The 18,668-nt window shown below is 36.0% G+C and overlaps 1 protein-coding gene across 1 annotated transcript in view; it reads right to left on the minus strand.

The window, feature by feature from the left end:
- Positions 1–8,000: 8,000 nt before the first annotated feature.
- LOC139745634 (uncharacterized) overlaps positions 8,001–18,668 on the minus strand; it is a 42,797-nt gene continuing 32,129 nt past the window's right edge. The window contains exons 23-30 of the mRNA XM_071656033.1: positions 18,422–18,574; positions 17,944–18,003; positions 17,283–17,305; positions 16,254–16,338; positions 15,855–15,927; positions 13,169–13,198; positions 9,358–9,574; positions 8,001–8,046 (exon numbers count right to left, since the gene is read on the minus strand). Coding sequence (XP_071512134.1) covers positions 8,001–8,046; positions 9,358–9,574; positions 13,169–13,198; positions 15,855–15,927; positions 16,254–16,338; positions 17,283–17,305; positions 17,944–18,003; positions 18,422–18,574 — 687 coding nt within the window. The remainder of the gene's footprint in view (positions 8,047–9,357; positions 9,575–13,168; positions 13,199–15,854; positions 15,928–16,253; positions 16,339–17,282; positions 17,306–17,943; positions 18,004–18,421; positions 18,575–18,668) is intronic.

Here is an 18,668-nt window from a genome sequence, read left to right on the forward strand (position 1 = left end):
ATTATATGCGCGTGAGTGTGTGTGTTTGTGAGACAGTGTGTACGTGTGTGCAGTCTTCCAAAAGACTTGCATAAATTTCTGAATTTACATTGTTGTGACAGTAGCCGCAGTGTTCACTGCAAATTTGTATGCTTTTATCAATGAAATGAATGGTATGCGGACAAACTAAATACTAATATCCATAGAAATATCTTTGAGGTTTTTGTTGACTTATTTTTTGCGGAATGTGTCTTTTTCACGGAGTTTAAACCTCACGAAACGCTCTTACAAAGTCGCATGACATGAACGTCGATGTTTGCTTCACGTGTCGAAAGAGCTTTGCTTGTCATTGAAGTGGTCACGCTTGTATTTTTCGCTGAGTGAGCATTATTTCCTTTTACTGTTCTTTGTACGGACAAAAACCCACGCTGAATTCTTGAAGAGAGTTGAGCGCAGATAAAAAAAAGATTGCAGAGTGTGTATCATGTCTATAATAATATCATACAATCATGATTTTGGAAGATGTTATGATAACAGATTATACCAGTTTAAATCGAAAATGGTAAAAGTTTAATTCACTCTTGAAAGATAAGCACATGTCCGCATGTCATTGCTCACGTTATATCGTTGATGGTTTTTTGCAATATATCCTGCAAAACAGAGGGCTAAACTCCGTCTATATTTCACAGCCATTCCTCAAAGTGTATGGCATTCATGTGCTATATTTGTATGTGTTATGTATGCGTATGTATGCCTTTACATATATTATCAATGAAACACTCCTGACCTTAAATTACGCCGCAGTTACTGGATGGGTTAGCTGACTTTGACTATTATCATATAGAATGTAGACTTTGATCAAGTTTGATATTTTGTTTTTCCATTTTCTATGCTCTCACTTCCGTAGATATCACGTAGCGTTAATCATTTATCAACTTCATGAAATCGGCAATTCGTCTGTAAAGTAGGTTGCCTATAAATTAATGAGGTGTGAGAGTCTAAACTCTGGCCGACATTGAGGGCAGGCGTGCGCAGAAATGTAATTCGCGTCCCAGTCTGCTTGACAATAATATGTGTAAATCAAGTCGACTCAGTTTCGATTATGTTTTAATTGTGACTCTTCGTAATAATGTGGAAAGAAAGTTTGTATAACTTTTGTTGTTTGATATCGCCACGGTCCTTTCATCAGGCGATTATGTCCGCTTGAGTTTGTGCTTTCCTTTGTTTCTTTGTTTGTTGTTTTGTTGTTTGTTGTTTTTACCGGTTTGATTATGTTTATTTTGTGATCTACATTGAGCGTGCAAGGACTGGTCTCTCTTTCATCAGAATTTTTCCTTGTCATTATTCGAGATCTGTTGTCCTTATCTTATTTTTCTCTTATCTTAATCTTGCCAGACGCCAGTTTATTATAATCACATATCCTTGTGTTTTATCTTATATAAGAGACTGTATATGTGTATTATTTGCTAATAATGGGAAACTCGGGCAAAGAGGAAACAAAGTAACGCGTCAGCCGAACACTTGACAAACTATATTATTATGTATCTAAGATACGGTATCAATGGAAATAGAAACTATGGTGAGGGACGTGAAAAATGCAAACAATGACGGTTATAAACAGTGAGAAGAATCCGATGACAGATTATTAAGTGTATAATTCAATGACTAATATTATGATTAAAGGACCGAGAGATATGCAATGCAAATGCAAATTGACTTATGTTGAATATAGTACCTTGGTCATCACTAATCTTATTTGACCAAAATACCTAAATATGTGTCGTATATTTTATGATAATTCTTCGTACAATTTTCTCCAAATTACTTGAATGCGCCGACAAAAAGCTTTTCAAACCAAGATGTAAATGATGTCATTGTCAATCACTGCTAAAGAGCTAGGAATACATGTATCCAAAATTCATTGGAATGCACCTTCCCCTAGAGTGAGCATAGCTTACATTTTTTTTTTTAATGCAATGTCTTCTGTTAATCCAGCAGTGACTGACATATAATATGTCAGAATCTTTGTTTCGGTTTCTTTCTCTCTCTCTCTCTCTCTTTTTTTTTTTTTTTTTTTTTTTTTTTTTAGTAGGCGTATCAAAGTGATCGGAAGAAAAATACAAGAAAATTACTGCATTTATTGTCAAATGAATATATGCCACATATTTAGGTATTCATTTGGCCACATATTATTGTAAGTGATGTCGAGGGTATCATGGCCAACATCAGTCAACATAAGTCAACATGCATTTACGTTGCATGTAGTCATTTTAAAAGCTCGCAATCTGCGCGGCATCCAGCGTCGCAGATTGTGGGGCTGCTGATTAATCGTCAGTTGTGTTCTGTGAACACATTTCATATTATACACAAGTGTGCAAGTTTCCTTCTAATCTCTGCTTTCTGTAATATTACTAATTCTATTAAATCCAAATAGTCTATTCTATCAAATCCAAACAATCAATTTCCACGAAGAACAAAACTGTCATTATGTCATGTGAGTAACAATCCGGGAATACTCGTTGCACCAAAAGAGAAAAACTTTTTTTTTTTTTGGCAGCACATTATTATGCATTACTTTATGTCCATTATTTGCTGTTAAAAAAAGGCAACTGGGAGGACTCAAGCATGGAAGGCCCGCAGCAAATACAATATGTCGTTATCATTGAAATTATATAAGAATATCTTGCTTACTGCAAAACGCATGGCCGAAGATTTGTACATGAATAAAAGTCAATGTCAAAGTGAGTGATGAAATTGTGTTGCGGTGAAATTCTGTTTGAAGTTGTTGGGATGATCAAAGCAGGATACAACTTGCATGCTTTCCTGATTTATTGTTGTTGTTTTTTTCTCCTGCTATATCTTTTCTGTCTTGGAGAAATTTACATCAGACGATCGTATACAGAATGTGATCGTGTCTATAGAAAGAAAAGGACGATTGACATGCTATATACATCTTCCTAATAATTACAAATCGAAACTGCGAAAAGGCGTGAATGATTATGGTACATCGATGCTGTACAATTACACACAGAGTATTCTCTATTTACTTCAAGGTCAGTGAAGGCCTGTACGAATTTGTTTTTTACTTTTTTTAATCAAAATGGTCAAACTTTTTGTTCAATTGTAGAACTCTGGTAAACTTTGAAGGCTATTTTTGCTTGCATAATGATCTATACCTTGCTTTATTCAGGTGACTTCCTTTACTGATGACTTTAGTATCAGTTATTATCTCATACTTATTCTCTTCCAGGGAAGACTGGAATCTACATGTCATGTACAATATATGCGTGAATTTTACCCACTGGTACACAATAGAAAAAAGTGCCATGTTACTAAAGAAAGAAAAAGAAGAACAGACTACAAAGTGGCAAACTCTTACATTGTATTGATGTATTGACATCTGAAATAAAGGTTTAAACCTTTAAAAATGAAAGTATATTTTTCTTGTCTTGAATGCATCTGCGAGAAAATACCACTATTCAGACTGAGAAAATACCACTATTCAGCCATTGAAAATGTATCGTCTGCTTATAAGCACCGAGGCATTATCGATTTTTTTTTTGTTTCACGCAATATCATTATTCATATGTCGATTCCATCATTCATACTTGATTACATTTGAACATTCAGATATTGTTTGCTAGGTGCGTGACACATTTCAAACATATTACAAAATGTTACAAAATAATTTTTGGCACTGTCATTTTGCCAAATTTCTAATTAGTATACGCTACAAAAATAATGCACAATAATTGCATTCATATACTCGTCCCAACAAAAATTATTGAATAATGGAATCAATTCTTGATAATAGGTCAACAGGACCTAATACATTTACAATATATACATTACAGATATATAATGCCCATTAACTCGATTAATGATAGTTGATTCAATTGATTCTATGATTATTATCGGGATTTATTCCATAATTGGATAATGGAATCATTTATTGATACAAAATGTTGATATCGATACCCAAATATTATGGTGATAGAGCGTATTTTGCTTTCGATGGGGTATAATGCGGTGAAAGGCTCATTTCCAATTACGGAATGGGAGAAATGGGAGCAGGTGATAGTGCGTGAAGGAATGAGCCAGAGGGAGAAGGGTCAAAGTTCACTGCGGAGCATGATCTGAGAAGTTTTGTAAGTTGGGATAGAGAGCGCGCGATGGAGAACGCAGGTGTGACAGCCGGGCAAGGGGAGGGGTACATTTTCTTCAATTGTGTGTTCTAGTACGGTGTGTTCTAGTACGGAGTGTTCGTATCGTACAAGCACACTGGAAAGCTATTAAAAAATGTTAGTGCTCCGGTGTTGATGTATTGTGTTGCTTGGTAAAAAAGAAGAGAAAAAAAAATCTCCCCCTATATACATATATATATATATATATACACATATATATATATATATATATATATATATATATATATATATATATATATATAGTGAAACGTGTGTGTGTGTGTGTGTGTGTGTACACATGACAGTATTGTATTGTCAGAGCATCAAAGCATAAAGAAAAACTGGTCATGCTCTAAAATATATCAGAAGTACATTAAAAAAAAATAATTGATTCTAGTACCAAGGGGCATGGTAGTTGGTAGACATAAAGAGGTAGACACCAAGAGGAAAAAATACAAGAACACATCGGTATGCAGTGTCTGAAATCATAGAGCTGTTTATTAAGTTAGCTATTTACAACTTGTTTTGAAAGTGTTACCATGAGAGGCAGACACACAGAAAAACAAAACAATAAAATTATTTATAAACTGACAGAAGAGCGTCATATTTGTAAAAAATATACTCGAGACAATGTTATGTACAATAGACAGAAAGCAGACGTTCGAGTCTTTGTTGATGTTTTTTTTTCAGTATTTAAATAGACTAGCGTTGTTTTTTAAAACAGAAACCGAAACTACACGTGGGTCTGTGGCTTAGCAAGAAGTTTGATTTGAACAAGACTCGTCACAGTTTGACATTAATCACTCACCGCTGGTACTCCCCATGATCTACACAGTATGTCGGTGGGTGGGGGGAATCAACCTCTCTACATTCTTCTTCCAGGCAGGGGACGGCTATTTAAAATCTGACTACCACCTGACTGACAACAAACACTCACGCAACATACACACACACACACACACACACACAGACAGCCACATCATCATCATCATCATCATCATCATCATCATCATCATCATCATCATCATCATCATCCCATATACAGAACAGACACACATACACACACATGAGGTCCTATATAAAACAGCTGATGGTGGTGTGAAATCGAATTCGCTTTTTTTTCTCTCTCTCTCTTTGAAATCAAACCTTTCACGCTCGTTGATACATGTACTTCTTTTGCTGAAATCATCAGTATGACATGTCAGAGCCAAAGACACATACACACAAAATATTGCTTGCAACCGACAATCAATTCTTTAGCAATTTCTATTTAAATACACATACCTTTAATGAGACATGTCCTCATTTCCCTTTAAAAAAAAGACAAAAAGGGATCTATCTTCCCCCTTGCATCTCAGTTGATGGCTGCCAAGTATATAAGGTAAGCTTTCATTGAGACATCCTGACGGACTGTTTGAATGACTTGAGGCAATATTTAAGTATGATCATGACATTCATAATACACTGTCCCAAGTTCCAATAATATCCGTTATATCTATTGCTTCTGATTCTGCTGCTGACCTAAATATTGTGTCTATTCAGAGGGGTAGTGCATTCACAGCAGCTTTGTCCATTTTCCCCAGACTATTTTACTGTCTGAATTAAAACAATGAGTGGTCAGAGTTCTATGTGAAGGTCATGAATATGGTAGCTACTCGTGACACCCTAGACTGGTTATTTTGTCACTGACAGTGCATATTCAACTAAATTTGAAAGAGTCATAATAATGCATCTTCTTAGTTCCTTTGCTGTTTTTATTTTGCTATTCGGTTGGTTGGTTTCCCTCAGGACAGTGTAGAATGAATGTTGACTATGAAATTAGACATCCTTTTGTCTATTCCAAAAGATGAATTCCTTTCCACCATGAAATAATGACACCCTAACCGTCGAGTCATGTAATATGCTCCTAGCTCACGCAATATATTCCTGGTGTTCACGCAAGTGGATAGTCGATATATGAGGTGAATATTGGCAGGTTGTATATATTTACAAATAATGCACATCTTTCAAAAGGATAGACAACACACAACCTGAATATCAATTGCAGTTATGGTTCTTAGCAAAGGTGCACAGTAAGTGGTACGCGTCCTATCTAGGAAAAACTATCATGACAAATTTTTAAAGCACACAAATCCCACAGAGCCCAGCTGGAGAATAATATACACCTTGGACAGCTGAAAGACATTTCTGGATTATTTTTCTGTACAAATCAATTTACTCCAGGAACCTGAAGATTCAATGAGTGCAAGAAAAACTGTGATCACAGGATTCAAGTCGATTTGACAGATAAATAGTCATGCATTAATTTCATCCATCAGGCACTGAATATATAATGTACTGGAATGTCGAGAACTTCATCAATAAATGAGGCATATCATGAATACAAATTCTGTTACAACAGTATCAAAAGGCCACACGGCAGCTGAGAATGAACCAGAATGAATACTGTACAAAATTTTACAGATCGCACAATGAATCTCCATGGTCTGCACTAATAACATAGATGGTACTGCTGCTTTATGGACGGCTTGCCTCACTTAGCATTCAAGTAGACTGTCATAAGAAACATAGATTGTAACAGAAAACAAAACCAGTAGTATTTTCATTAAAAATGAAAACAAATTTACAGATTGTTGGAAGCTTAACACATTCTAATAATGCTATGATTTTGATTGCAATGACATGTCATATGCAAACAAAGGTGATGTTTTGTCTTATAACTCTGACATTGATTTGTGAACTGAAAAATTACAATTACATCATTGTTTTTGTGGACAGTTCACCTGCCTTTTACAAAGTCATCACTAATTGCTTGATTTATTTTAGCTTTGTCTGAAATTTTGTAGCTTTCTAATTTCTTGTTTGATTTAAATGAAAGTGTCCTGTAACAGCTACTCTGTGTATGAAAGTCAATTTGACAGTGGGATGGCATTTCTCTTTAAACATCTTTTATTGCTCACAACATGTTTTCCACTGCAGGAAAGATAATCAAAAACTGCTTAAAATACTCAGAAAATCCACAAAGAAGTCAAGACACACAAGATTCCCTTTAATCATGACTTGCAAAATATGCATGCAACACATTCACAATCCACCCTTACATATTTTACAGGCAGCTAGATGAGCAAAAAATCCTGTACATAAGAGTAAGAATAGAGAAAATGCACAGATTCCATCTTATTTAACAGTGCAGTTGCTTGTCACAAAATGTAGTACTCGCTCTAAAACATTGCAGAAAACCTTGGTGCAGCTCTGACACAATGCTGCAACATTACTGCCATTCCATACAAATGCACAAATATAATTATGCTTTCATAATTCACAAAATATACATACAAAAATCCACTCCTGTACAAAATATATCTGACCACATGCACACCTTCCTGAAGTGAATGTAGATTCCTACACCCAAAATGTTTAATGTGCATAAATTACATCACACAATCATCATTTGTAATATTGCAACAATGACTTTACCACTGATTTGCACTCATTTCTTCCGTTTCAAATCAAATCATACTGCCATGCTATAAATTTCTCCTCGGGTCATATTCTGCAAATCTATGTGGTAAGCACTAGGCAGAGGTATTCATGAAATCATTTTCTACCTGATGACCCCTAACCACATCTTGGAATACTTGTGGGTGATGGTACCAAATTCTGACACATTTCAGTCTTTAGTGTTTGGGTTTAAAATACACATAACTCTCCTGCATAACGCAAAACTGTTGACAAATATACAAACAAGATCATAAATACTGCCACATTTCCCACTGGAAAATCTGTAAATGGAGTGTGACAGATCTGTGCTGCCACTGAAAAAAACATTTCATCTCATTACACTTTGTCTTCTGCTGTGTGGTCTTTGCTGTCTCCTGAGCCTCTGTAGTGGAAAACAACATGGGAGGGAAAAACATGTATGTACATGATTATAATTCAACATACTTGAATAATGTCACATAGTCCCTCAGTCACTTGCAAATACTGGCTATGATTCTAGCATATTTGTAGTTTTCATTAAAGAAAGAAGAAATAAATGATATAAAACACTGGACATGCTATTTGTTATGAGGAGCATTCCAAATTTTGAATTACACAATTGAGAAATATCTGGAAAATTTCATGAATTGCAACTGATTGACAAATTGCCCTACATCGACGTAAATAAGCACTGAATTGATCAGTGTTTTAGTAGTAGCCATGATAAAAAATCATGGGCGTACATACTCGAGCAGGATTCGAACCCACGACCTCCTGATCACCGGACAGGCGTCATCTCCACTACACCACCGAGCTTTCGCCCGACAGCAAGTGTTGGTTCTAATCCTTATAGCATGCAGCGGGTACTGCTTTGTTATTCAAATTTGAATAACAAAGCAGTACCCGCTGCATGCTATAAGGATTAGAACCAACACTTGCTGTTGGGCGAAAGCTCGGTGGTCTAGTGGAGATGACGCCTGTCCGGTGATCAGGAGGTCGTGGGTTCGAATCCTGCTCGAGTATGTACGCCCATGATTTTTTATCATGGCTACTACTAAAACACTGATCAATTCAGTGCTTATTTACGTCGATGTAGGGCAATTTGTCAATCAGTTGCAATGAAAACATCTCGACGGAAGAACTTCATAAATTTGAATTTCATGAATCTCGAGTATCTAAATTGAAATACAAATGAAATGAAATATCTGTCTTGTTACAACATTCACTTGTCTCTCTAAAATGAAACACCTTAACAGTAAGTACAAAATGATCATTTGAAACTGAAGAAACTTCACAGTATTTGGCTATGTCCATTACGTCCCTACAAAATTCAATAAAATTTGTGATCCTGATAAGCAAACCAAAATCTTCAATACATCCTATCTGTTGACTCGTATTCAAATGAAACCATTTATGTAACAAGCAACACACATTAAAACAATACAATTATGTGTTCTTCTTTTTGTTACTCATTATCACATGTATTTTGCTAATTTCATGTTTTTGCAATTATTGCAAATATGTTCTCCTTTTACATTGTATATACATGATTTTCTCTGTTTATTTGATGGAAATAAACATGAATTTGAACTTTGAACTTTGAGCAAATGGATACCCAGATACCAACCCATGCCCTCCTGGTCCCTTTGGAGAGGGAGAACAAGAAAAATGAGATGAAATTTGTGCCATCCACCGGAAGAAAGAGATTACTCACCCGGATGATTCTTTGCCTCCTCCTCCTCCTCCTCCTCCTCCTCCTCCTCCTCCTGCTCCCGCCTCTGGGTCAAACTTGATGTCCACTGATGCCTTGATGTTGTTAGACTGGAGGAACTTGCTGGCCCACGATGGCATCTCACCATTCTTCATCTGCTCCTTGTTCTTCTTTTTCTTCAGCTCCTTGGGCAACGCTGGCTTCTCTACTGTCAGTGTATCTATGGGAACCACGCATGGAAGAAAAAAAAAGGGGGAGGCTGGGTTACATTTCTAATAAGTTCAAATTCATTTTTATTTTTAATAAATACCTTGCTGACATAAGGACATCAAAGCCATATTTATGAATTTGTATCTTTTTCATACTTTGCACAAAAGCGTAGCAAACCAAAAGAAAACAAAACAAAGCCAATCAAACAACACAACAATAAAATTTGTTACATCAGAGAGCATCGGGGGGAAAATATGATTAATATTTGTATATTATACGATCAAAATTTCTGCAGGTAATATCTTATTGGTAAATATTTTATACTCATTTCAATCTGGAAGCAATGGCATTTTCAATCCACACTCATGTGAAATAAATGCTTGTAATTTTAGCATTCTCCCAAAGATGAAAAAAGATCTTTGCAGGGCACTAGCAAATCACATATAGACATAAGTTTAAGAAAAATGAAGGCTGTGCAGATGATAGTTGCAAGCTCTTCTGTATAATCCATGATGTAACTCACTTAGCATTAAAAAGAAAAAAAAATGAAAGAAATATATATAAAACTACAAAGTGCTAAGCCACTAAGTACTGACCAATAAAGCAACAAGTGCTGAAAAGATCCCAAGAGCCAAATTAAAAACAAGCACCACAGATTGCCTCTTTAAGACCTAAATGCATCCTAAACTTGACAGCTTATAACACTGTTTTATCATACTTTGCATTTCTGATTTGCAGCATTATTTCTCTTCACTGTTATAGTCATTTCAGGGAAGCTTCCTCTAAGACTGGCTTAGAGAAAACAGAGATTGCGACAGAAGAGATACATGTGAAAAAGAAATAGCATTTTTTTTCAACACAAAAAAACAACAACATCAAATTAGCATCTACATAGATAAGGTAGATTTACACATTGCAATGCATTCCAATATCTAAGCTTTGTAGTATCCTTCTCTCTGCTTCATGTCACCATATTGAATGAGAAAAAACAAACAAACATATGATGCTCTGATACTTAAAAAAATAAGCATCACTACTGCATGGAAGTGTTAAAAATCATGCTTTCACATAACAATTCACAGAACATGCAGCATGCACTAAACACTGAACATACAAACAAATATGAAACACTTTGCCAATTCATCTCATGCATAATCCAATACCAAGAAAAACAACATCTTCTAGAAGATTTCATGAAACTTATTATAAAGCCACAGATACCCTTGGCCATTCCACTTTTCTTTAGTTTCCCTCATGTCTGCCATGCACAAAAATTTTCTCATTGGTAGATTTACTTTCATGAAATGTAAATTATGTGGAAACATTTTCTTTCAAAGTACATCAACACTTGTAGAAAGTAACTTATGTCATCGTTTGTAATGGACACAAATGATCTCTCTAGCCTCATTCTGGTACTGTACATCATAATCTATTGTAAATTTGAAATGTTTTGGGTCATTAACTACCCATAAGTACATGGATACCCAGAAAAAATATTCAAATTCAATCTTGACTAGAAATTTCATTCACGCAGATTTGAAAATAAAAGAGTTATGTTGCACATCACAACCATCGAACAGTTTTTCAATTTTGCAAAACTCAAAAGTGTGTATATGATACTAAGATGCAATGCCAGGTAACCAATAATTTCTCTTCAATATATGAATATCAATATTTTGTATACATAGCACTTGATGTGCAATGGACATCAGTATTTGAGTAATTAATGTGGGGGATTAGATTTGAGGTGAGGTGCAGGACCATATCTTACACTTTGTCAAAGGATTAGATACTGGAAGGGGGTTGGTAGGGAAGGTAAGGAGGGGGTCAGAGGTTGGTAGAAGGGTACATGGATTAGGTGAGGATTGCCAATGGAAGGGGATTTCTGGAATATAAAATGAACCTCGTAATTTCAGTTTAAACTGGTGTATCGTTATACTCATTCTCTAAAAGGATGAAATTAGTAGTACACATTAACTTTCACTTTCTGGAGTTAGCAAATGTTGTTATCTGTCAGCCATGTTTGCATGTCACACAATTGTCATCACAACTATCTAGGGGCTTCGAAGTCTCTTGTTCAGCTAAAGGACATCAGGCAGTAGTTAAATTTGAAGATTCTCGTTGAACCCTTACTCTGTTTTGTTCTAACAACTGGCAAGCACTCTGAAGTAATTTCTTCACAGATGTCGAGTAATTGATTGTCAACAAATAGAGATTACCTAATCCCCCTAATCCCTTTTGTATCAACAAGCCCTTCCTGGTGTGGAATGAGGTCTATTGCTACACTTGGGTAGGCTTGCCAATCTACAACTCAGTCAACCTTGGATGGATTACTGAGTGGTGATGAAAAAACTTGGCAAGTTAAGTGCCTGTAACGGTTAAGACTCAAGATTAGCTATAACACACATACAGCTGTAGTACTACAAAAACGGCTCCTTGAATACATACTGCATGCTTTTTTTCAACCACTTCTTCTTAAAGTAATCATATATTTATTGTTTTCAATCAAACTTTTTATCAATGCAAATAATCTATAGTAGCACATATCTTAAATCTATTTCAATCTCAATCAAAGAAAACTTCATAGTGGACGGTGTATATCTGGAGTGATACCACAAACCTACAAAAAGAAATGGACTGCATGTTTTAATTCCATTTTAGCTTGATCTTAAATATGCTGCTGCTATGAACTATCTTGGAGACAGAAGATGCCATAATATCATATGACCAACTTTGCCTGGTGTAAAAATGTGAAATCCCATATCATACAGTGCATTATTTGTGCTCCCATACAAATACCATTTCAAAATTTGGAGTGAGGACTCAGTTCACCTACATATATGTGATGTGATGCTGTCAAATATGAGGACTCAGTTCACCTACATATATGTGATGTGATGCTGTCAAATATGTGATGAAAACAAAATGATGTGTGAACGACTCGCTCAATGGAATTGCTTTGTTACATGAGTGGATGTGGTAAATAAACAATATGTCATATTCATCATTCACCCACATTTGTACGCTGTCAACAATAATAGACAGGGTGGTTTTTTTTTAAATCTCTACTTTGATAAAATGTGACGTTGCTTGAATTCACATAAAGCCTCGTCTTAGAAGTTCTCAGAGACTCACGTATGCACACACACACACACACACACACACACACACACACACACACACACACACAGCCTAGATTACTCCTAGCAATGGTTAACATGCAAAGCTGGGCTGAAGCTATTACTACCAGCAGCCTCTAGATTGGATGCTCAAACAGAACATTCAAACCACACTGATAACTTATTCATCACTAAATGCACAAGGGAACATCAACATAAATTCTGCACTGTATCAATTAAATTAGGCCATTATTCCATGGAAGTGATGAAATGGCTGATTGATGCAATGAGGGAAGCAAAATCTGCACTAAAAAAAAAAAAAATGAACAGCAAATCAATGGCAAAATGATGAATGGTAACAAGACATGCATGAGTGATTACAAACATGTGGCAGACTGATGTGAAAAACAAGCATGAACGTTTGATGCGTGTCGAATGCATGGTGAGAAGCCGTGGAATGAGAATGAATATGCAGCAAAACTTACTTTCCGCGTCACCTTCGTTGCCACTATCATCTTGGGTACAAAACATTTTTTTTTTTTGAGGGGTGGGGGGGGGGGGGGTTGGGGTTGTTTGGATTTTTGGAGAGAGAGAGAGAGGATATGAGGAGATATGAATGGTGATGATAAATGAGAGAGAGATAGAAACATTGCCAGAAGGGAAGACTCTCTGAATAATGACAGACTTGTACAACACATTGGGATATTTCACACTATAAGCATATAACATGACATTGATGGTTATTTGTCCCTTTTCCCCTTTCTTTTCTTGGGGTGGAGGAGGGGGTGGGGGTGGGGGCGGGGGAGGTGTTGGGTAGGTAGGGGACAGAAAGTGTCAAAAGTTTTTTTCCAACATTTTTTTTATTATACATTGTTTCTTTTTCACAATTCAAAAGAGATCTATGTCCTTTTCTTGCACTAAAGGGAAGAGAAGCTTCTCCTATCCTACTATTGTTTTTCTTCCTGAATTATATATCAATTGTAGGTCCCAAATTATTTGATCTCTTTCATTCTTAGTTCCTGTTTTATAATCATCCTCAACAAGGATGACACATTTATTCACATACTGGCAAAAATCTATCTGGCTGGTCTTTCAGTATGAAAATATGAATATGAAGAATGAATTTGAATACAAAAAAAGTACTGAAATACTTAAAAGGAATGATCGTTTCTTAAATAAGTCTATTAAGTTACATTCATGTCAATCTACTCAGAATACCTTTAGCAGCCACAGACTAGACTCTCTGGTGGCATGGGCTGAAAAAGTCCTGATTAGGACTTGAGATAGCAATGTCACATTTCTAGCAAAACTGGAAAGTAAAAAAAGGCCAGTCTTGATGGGGCAAGTAGTACTTTGTTAGGTCAATTATTTCCAATCTGATATTATCACTGTTAAAAAAAAAAAAAGACCAGAAGAGATTGTGAAGGCTTTGAGTGTTCAGGAAAACCCAGAAATATGATATGATATCACATGGCATGATATGAATATGTCTTGATTTCACTGCAAGCTCAGAGAAAGTGATGGCGCGAGTCTACCACTGCATGAAGTCTGACAGTTGAGTAAATGAGTGACAATGGGCAAAGAAAATGGGATTCCATCAAGATGGAATCCTATTTATTTTGCTCATTTTCATTCATTTTTTTTTCTTTGATACTTTTTTGGTACATTTTACGCATCTACAAACTGACTTACTACAAATGGAAAATGTCTCATATAAATATGGCACTGTAACGAGAAATGAAATAATGGGATCAGGGAAGTGTCTGAGAGACTCTCTCTCATACCTCTCTGATTACAATGATCTCACTTCAATTTGGAACCCCATTGGCGAATTTTGACGGGGGAACTTAGGTGTATAAACTCAAACAGACCAGTAGATGATGCAAAATGTGCAACACAACACATAGTGAGCCAGGTTAGCCCTTGATCTACAGCCAATCAGTGCGCTTCTTTCATTTCTTGGCAATTCTACTAATCTGCCAATGGGGGGGGGGGGGGGGGGGGGGGGGAATACAGTCTTCAGACGCCAGCTCAACTGGAAGCTTCATGCAGCAGTGTCCCATAGTCATAAAGATATCATAATTCATGGCCATGACTTGTGCATGTATAGATAACACATGGTGGAACAAATCAGGATGTTCTAAGAATAGCTATTCAACTTACTGATTGGACTTGTTTGTATGACAACTAGTGACAAGAAATATGAATATATTTTGCTGGTGAGAAGCATTGTACACTACATTACATGATGTCTCATGTTGTCATATGATGCATAGAAGGTCTTTCATTTGACAATAAGTACAGAAGGCAATACACAGCAATGCCCATGATTTCATATTTCCAGAGTACTGGTATATGAATACATGCTAACTTGGGAAAAGCTGGTTACATAGAATCATGAATGTTGTTGGAGAGGTACATGCATATAATAAAAGTTAATGCAGCTAAGATAACGCTGTATTTGATCTGTGACTATGATACATTGGTGCATCCCTCTTGTAACTTTTCTGTTTTTTTATTTCAACCTGGAATTTTGAATCACAAGAGAATAAAAGGTCGTTACTTCTGACTTCCCACAATCCCTATGCCCTCCTGTATCTCTGACAGGGACTTTGGGTAATTAATCAAATCATTTTATCCTTTTTTTTTTTAATGCTTAACTCCTTGATAATGCATTTTCTCAACTATTGGCTTATCTCTTTTCTTAGTATATACAGCCTCATAATGTAGTGACATTACATTGATTCAATGAATGTGAATGAAACTGCTCGGATGAAGCAGCTACAATTGTACTAGCTCAAACTGAAAGCATGTAAATGGAATGTGGACTAAATGAAACACTACACAGTCCTATACAACCATGTATATCAAAGATTTTAGCAATTTGAAAGAGGTCCCAACTGATATCAAAAGGCAAGGAGTAACATCATTACCATCATATCATATTTCATCACTGAATACTGCATCAATTTTCATGGGACCTCTCACCAGATTGAAGAGAATAGGATATCACTGCAATGAACTTTGATTGTGATGTCATGAATCACACAGATAATGATCTCTAAGGAGAGTCTCAATGAATGCATGCATGATTCAAGAACTCTGAAAGGGGTTGGTATGCAGGAATCTCTGATGTTCACTTCTTTCCCCCAAGGAGTGCTTGAAACTCACCTTTGTCTTGCTCTGGCTCCTCCTCTTCCTCTTCAATCACTTGCTCCATGGGCGGGGCTTGCTGGACACTGATCTGTCATTGGACACAAGAAAGAGAAAGGTGTGGTCATTTGAATGAAAGAAAAGTCATTCTGAGGAAGTGTACACTACCTGATCCATGATCATGCAATTTACTCTCACAGTTTGTGCTCTTTCCCATTTTATATTGTTCACATAATCTGCATAATTCATGATTCTTTACATGAAAGCATTGTAGTACAAAGAGATGTGGATTAGCAAGGTGGGGTATTACATGACAATTAAAATAGAAAGCTTTTTTGATTGGTCCACTGCACAGAGTTGCAAGTTACTGAGATAGATCTCTGAACAATACCTCAACAAAGGAAGAGTGGAACTTACCACTGGAGGAGGAGGAATATTTCTTGGTGTAATCTTGATTTCAGGCTTGGTCTCTGGTTCACTCTCCTCTGCTATGCTCTCCGATCTGGGCATTCAGTACAAGAATGGTTTGTCACTTAGCATTGCATCAAAATATATGGCACACTACGCTGAAGTGATTTCCTCCAAGGTAGGATTCTTCCTGTCATAAATCTTTTCTCTGAATGATTAAAAAATATCTCTTCATCTTTCCAAATGCACAAAATGTGCTGAAGTGTCTGTTGGCAGCAATATTTCCTTTTTCTTTGTGTGTGTGTGCACTATGTACTCAATACATCCTGTACTATAAAAATATCACTATTTTTTAGAAATTATGTGAGATAACTGGTATTCATGAAATTTCAAAAATGAAATATTGCCTCAATTAACAGAGATTCAAGGTATGGATGGTGGGAAATCACTACCATTTCTTATGAAAGGGGTAATATTTATATCTTATTTAATTACTGTGGTCTTTGATCATGAATGCAATCACTCTCAAAATTATCTTACAAAGTCCTAATCAAGAAAATATTCATGGTTGTGACATACATGGCATATTGATGCAGTATATGCATGGCCGACAGAAGAATGAAATCTATATTGAGTCTACATATCCATCAGAAAGTCAGTATGGCAAAATTATAAGCATTTTCAAAGAAGACTGTTGGAATTCTTGGCTCAAAATGTGTCAATTAATGAAAGAATTAAATCAGACGTCCTATTTGAACATACCCACATTTCCTGCCCAAATAGACTTGACTGACTTGAAAGAAGTATCATAATTTTCAAGTCATCAAATGTATGGGTTTTTAGAGAAACAGTAGAGAAATACAGTGATTGAGGTGCAGTTTAAAAATGTACCCCTGCATGTTGTCTACTGTTTGATATAGACAATACATAAACTGTCATGAGGGGACTTATGACTGTCTGAAGGGGAGAACTACACAGACAGAAAAACTTCCATGTAGTTTTCTACAAACATAACTGAAAGAATCGAATGATACTTACATGGTTGGCTGTCTCCGTAATGTCTGACATGGACAAAGAACAAACAATGAAAAAGTTTGCAAGATTGGTCTTACAAGATTTCTGGAACCTCCTCTAAACTATACCACACACATGCCCATTGATATGCTTCAAAACTTTTGCATCATGATCAGTCAATTTCTCAATTATCACACGAAATAATTTGTGTTCTTGCATTTTATCAATCAATAATATGTGAATTGCATGTGACATTTCCAGAAATTTCATTCTCAGCAGAGCTATGGAATATAACAATGTCTAATATCAATGCTGCAAGTATTTAGAATCATCTCTTAACCCTGAGTTGCTGTATTTGTCAAATATCACATGGTGTTTCTATTTTTTTTTTCCAAATTTCACAAGTTGGGTGTTATTTGTGAATGTAACAACACACAAAAATATTGACTCTGATCCTGACATGAATGCGACATGCACACATACATTTCTCTGTTTACTACTGTACTCCATGATCACAAATTTAACCACTCACAAAATTGCCAGGGGGCATTAATTCTCAAAAAATCAGAGTCGCTACATATAATATGGCATATACAGTATTCCATGTTTCAAACTTTGCTTTGCAATGAGATTCAATATCATGAAAACAAACATACAAAAAGACGAGAAAAAATGATGTACTCACCCCTCCAAGACTGGCATTCATTGAGTGTTGAGCCTTTAGAATCTTGTTCAGTTCTTTCAGCTGATAGGAGAAATTTGGATTAATTTTGAGAAAAATAAACGTGAACATCAATACAGCATTTGATGATTATCCACTTAATAAACAGACAGCTGCAATTAAACATGTTATATAGGATAATGAAAAAAAAAATTATGATAACAACAGTTACTACCTTGTAATGCCATTCAAAGCAAAACTGGATCTCTTGTAAATGGATGCTTCTTGTAAATACAGCTGTGCATGCAATGACATGATCAACCATTCAAATATACACTCAGCAAAATACAATTTGTACTTGCATTCCAAGGACTAAGCTGAAGAGGAAATGATAGTAGTTTAATGGACAAGTACAATATTGTTTGGTCAGTCTTTCTGTATGAAGCTCTGGTGATGTTTATGACAAAAACAAGGATATAAAACTAAACAAAAGTTCATTCACCTCTTGAGGGTTGATGACGGTGATGTCTCCCAAGATATCCTTTCTCCAATTACCGCCGGACGTGTTCTTCAACTTGAGCTTGGGCCGTCTGGTCATCGTGTCCATGCTGGAGGTCGACCCCGTCGTCGACATCAGTTGATCTTGAGAGGAACGCTGTGAAGAGCACAAGTCAAAGGAGGGATGTCACAAAGTCATCAAACTTTCTGATATATATCTCAATTATGCATTCAATTTGATGCAAAAGCTA

This window comes from Diadema antillarum, unplaced genomic scaffold (assembly GCF_040938485.1).
Source record: "Diadema antillarum isolate AM-2024a unplaced genomic scaffold, OU_Dant_1.0 seq00001280_RagTag, whole genome shotgun sequence".
Lineage (NCBI taxonomy): Eukaryota > Metazoa > Echinodermata > Echinoidea > Diadematoida > Diadematidae > Diadema > Diadema antillarum.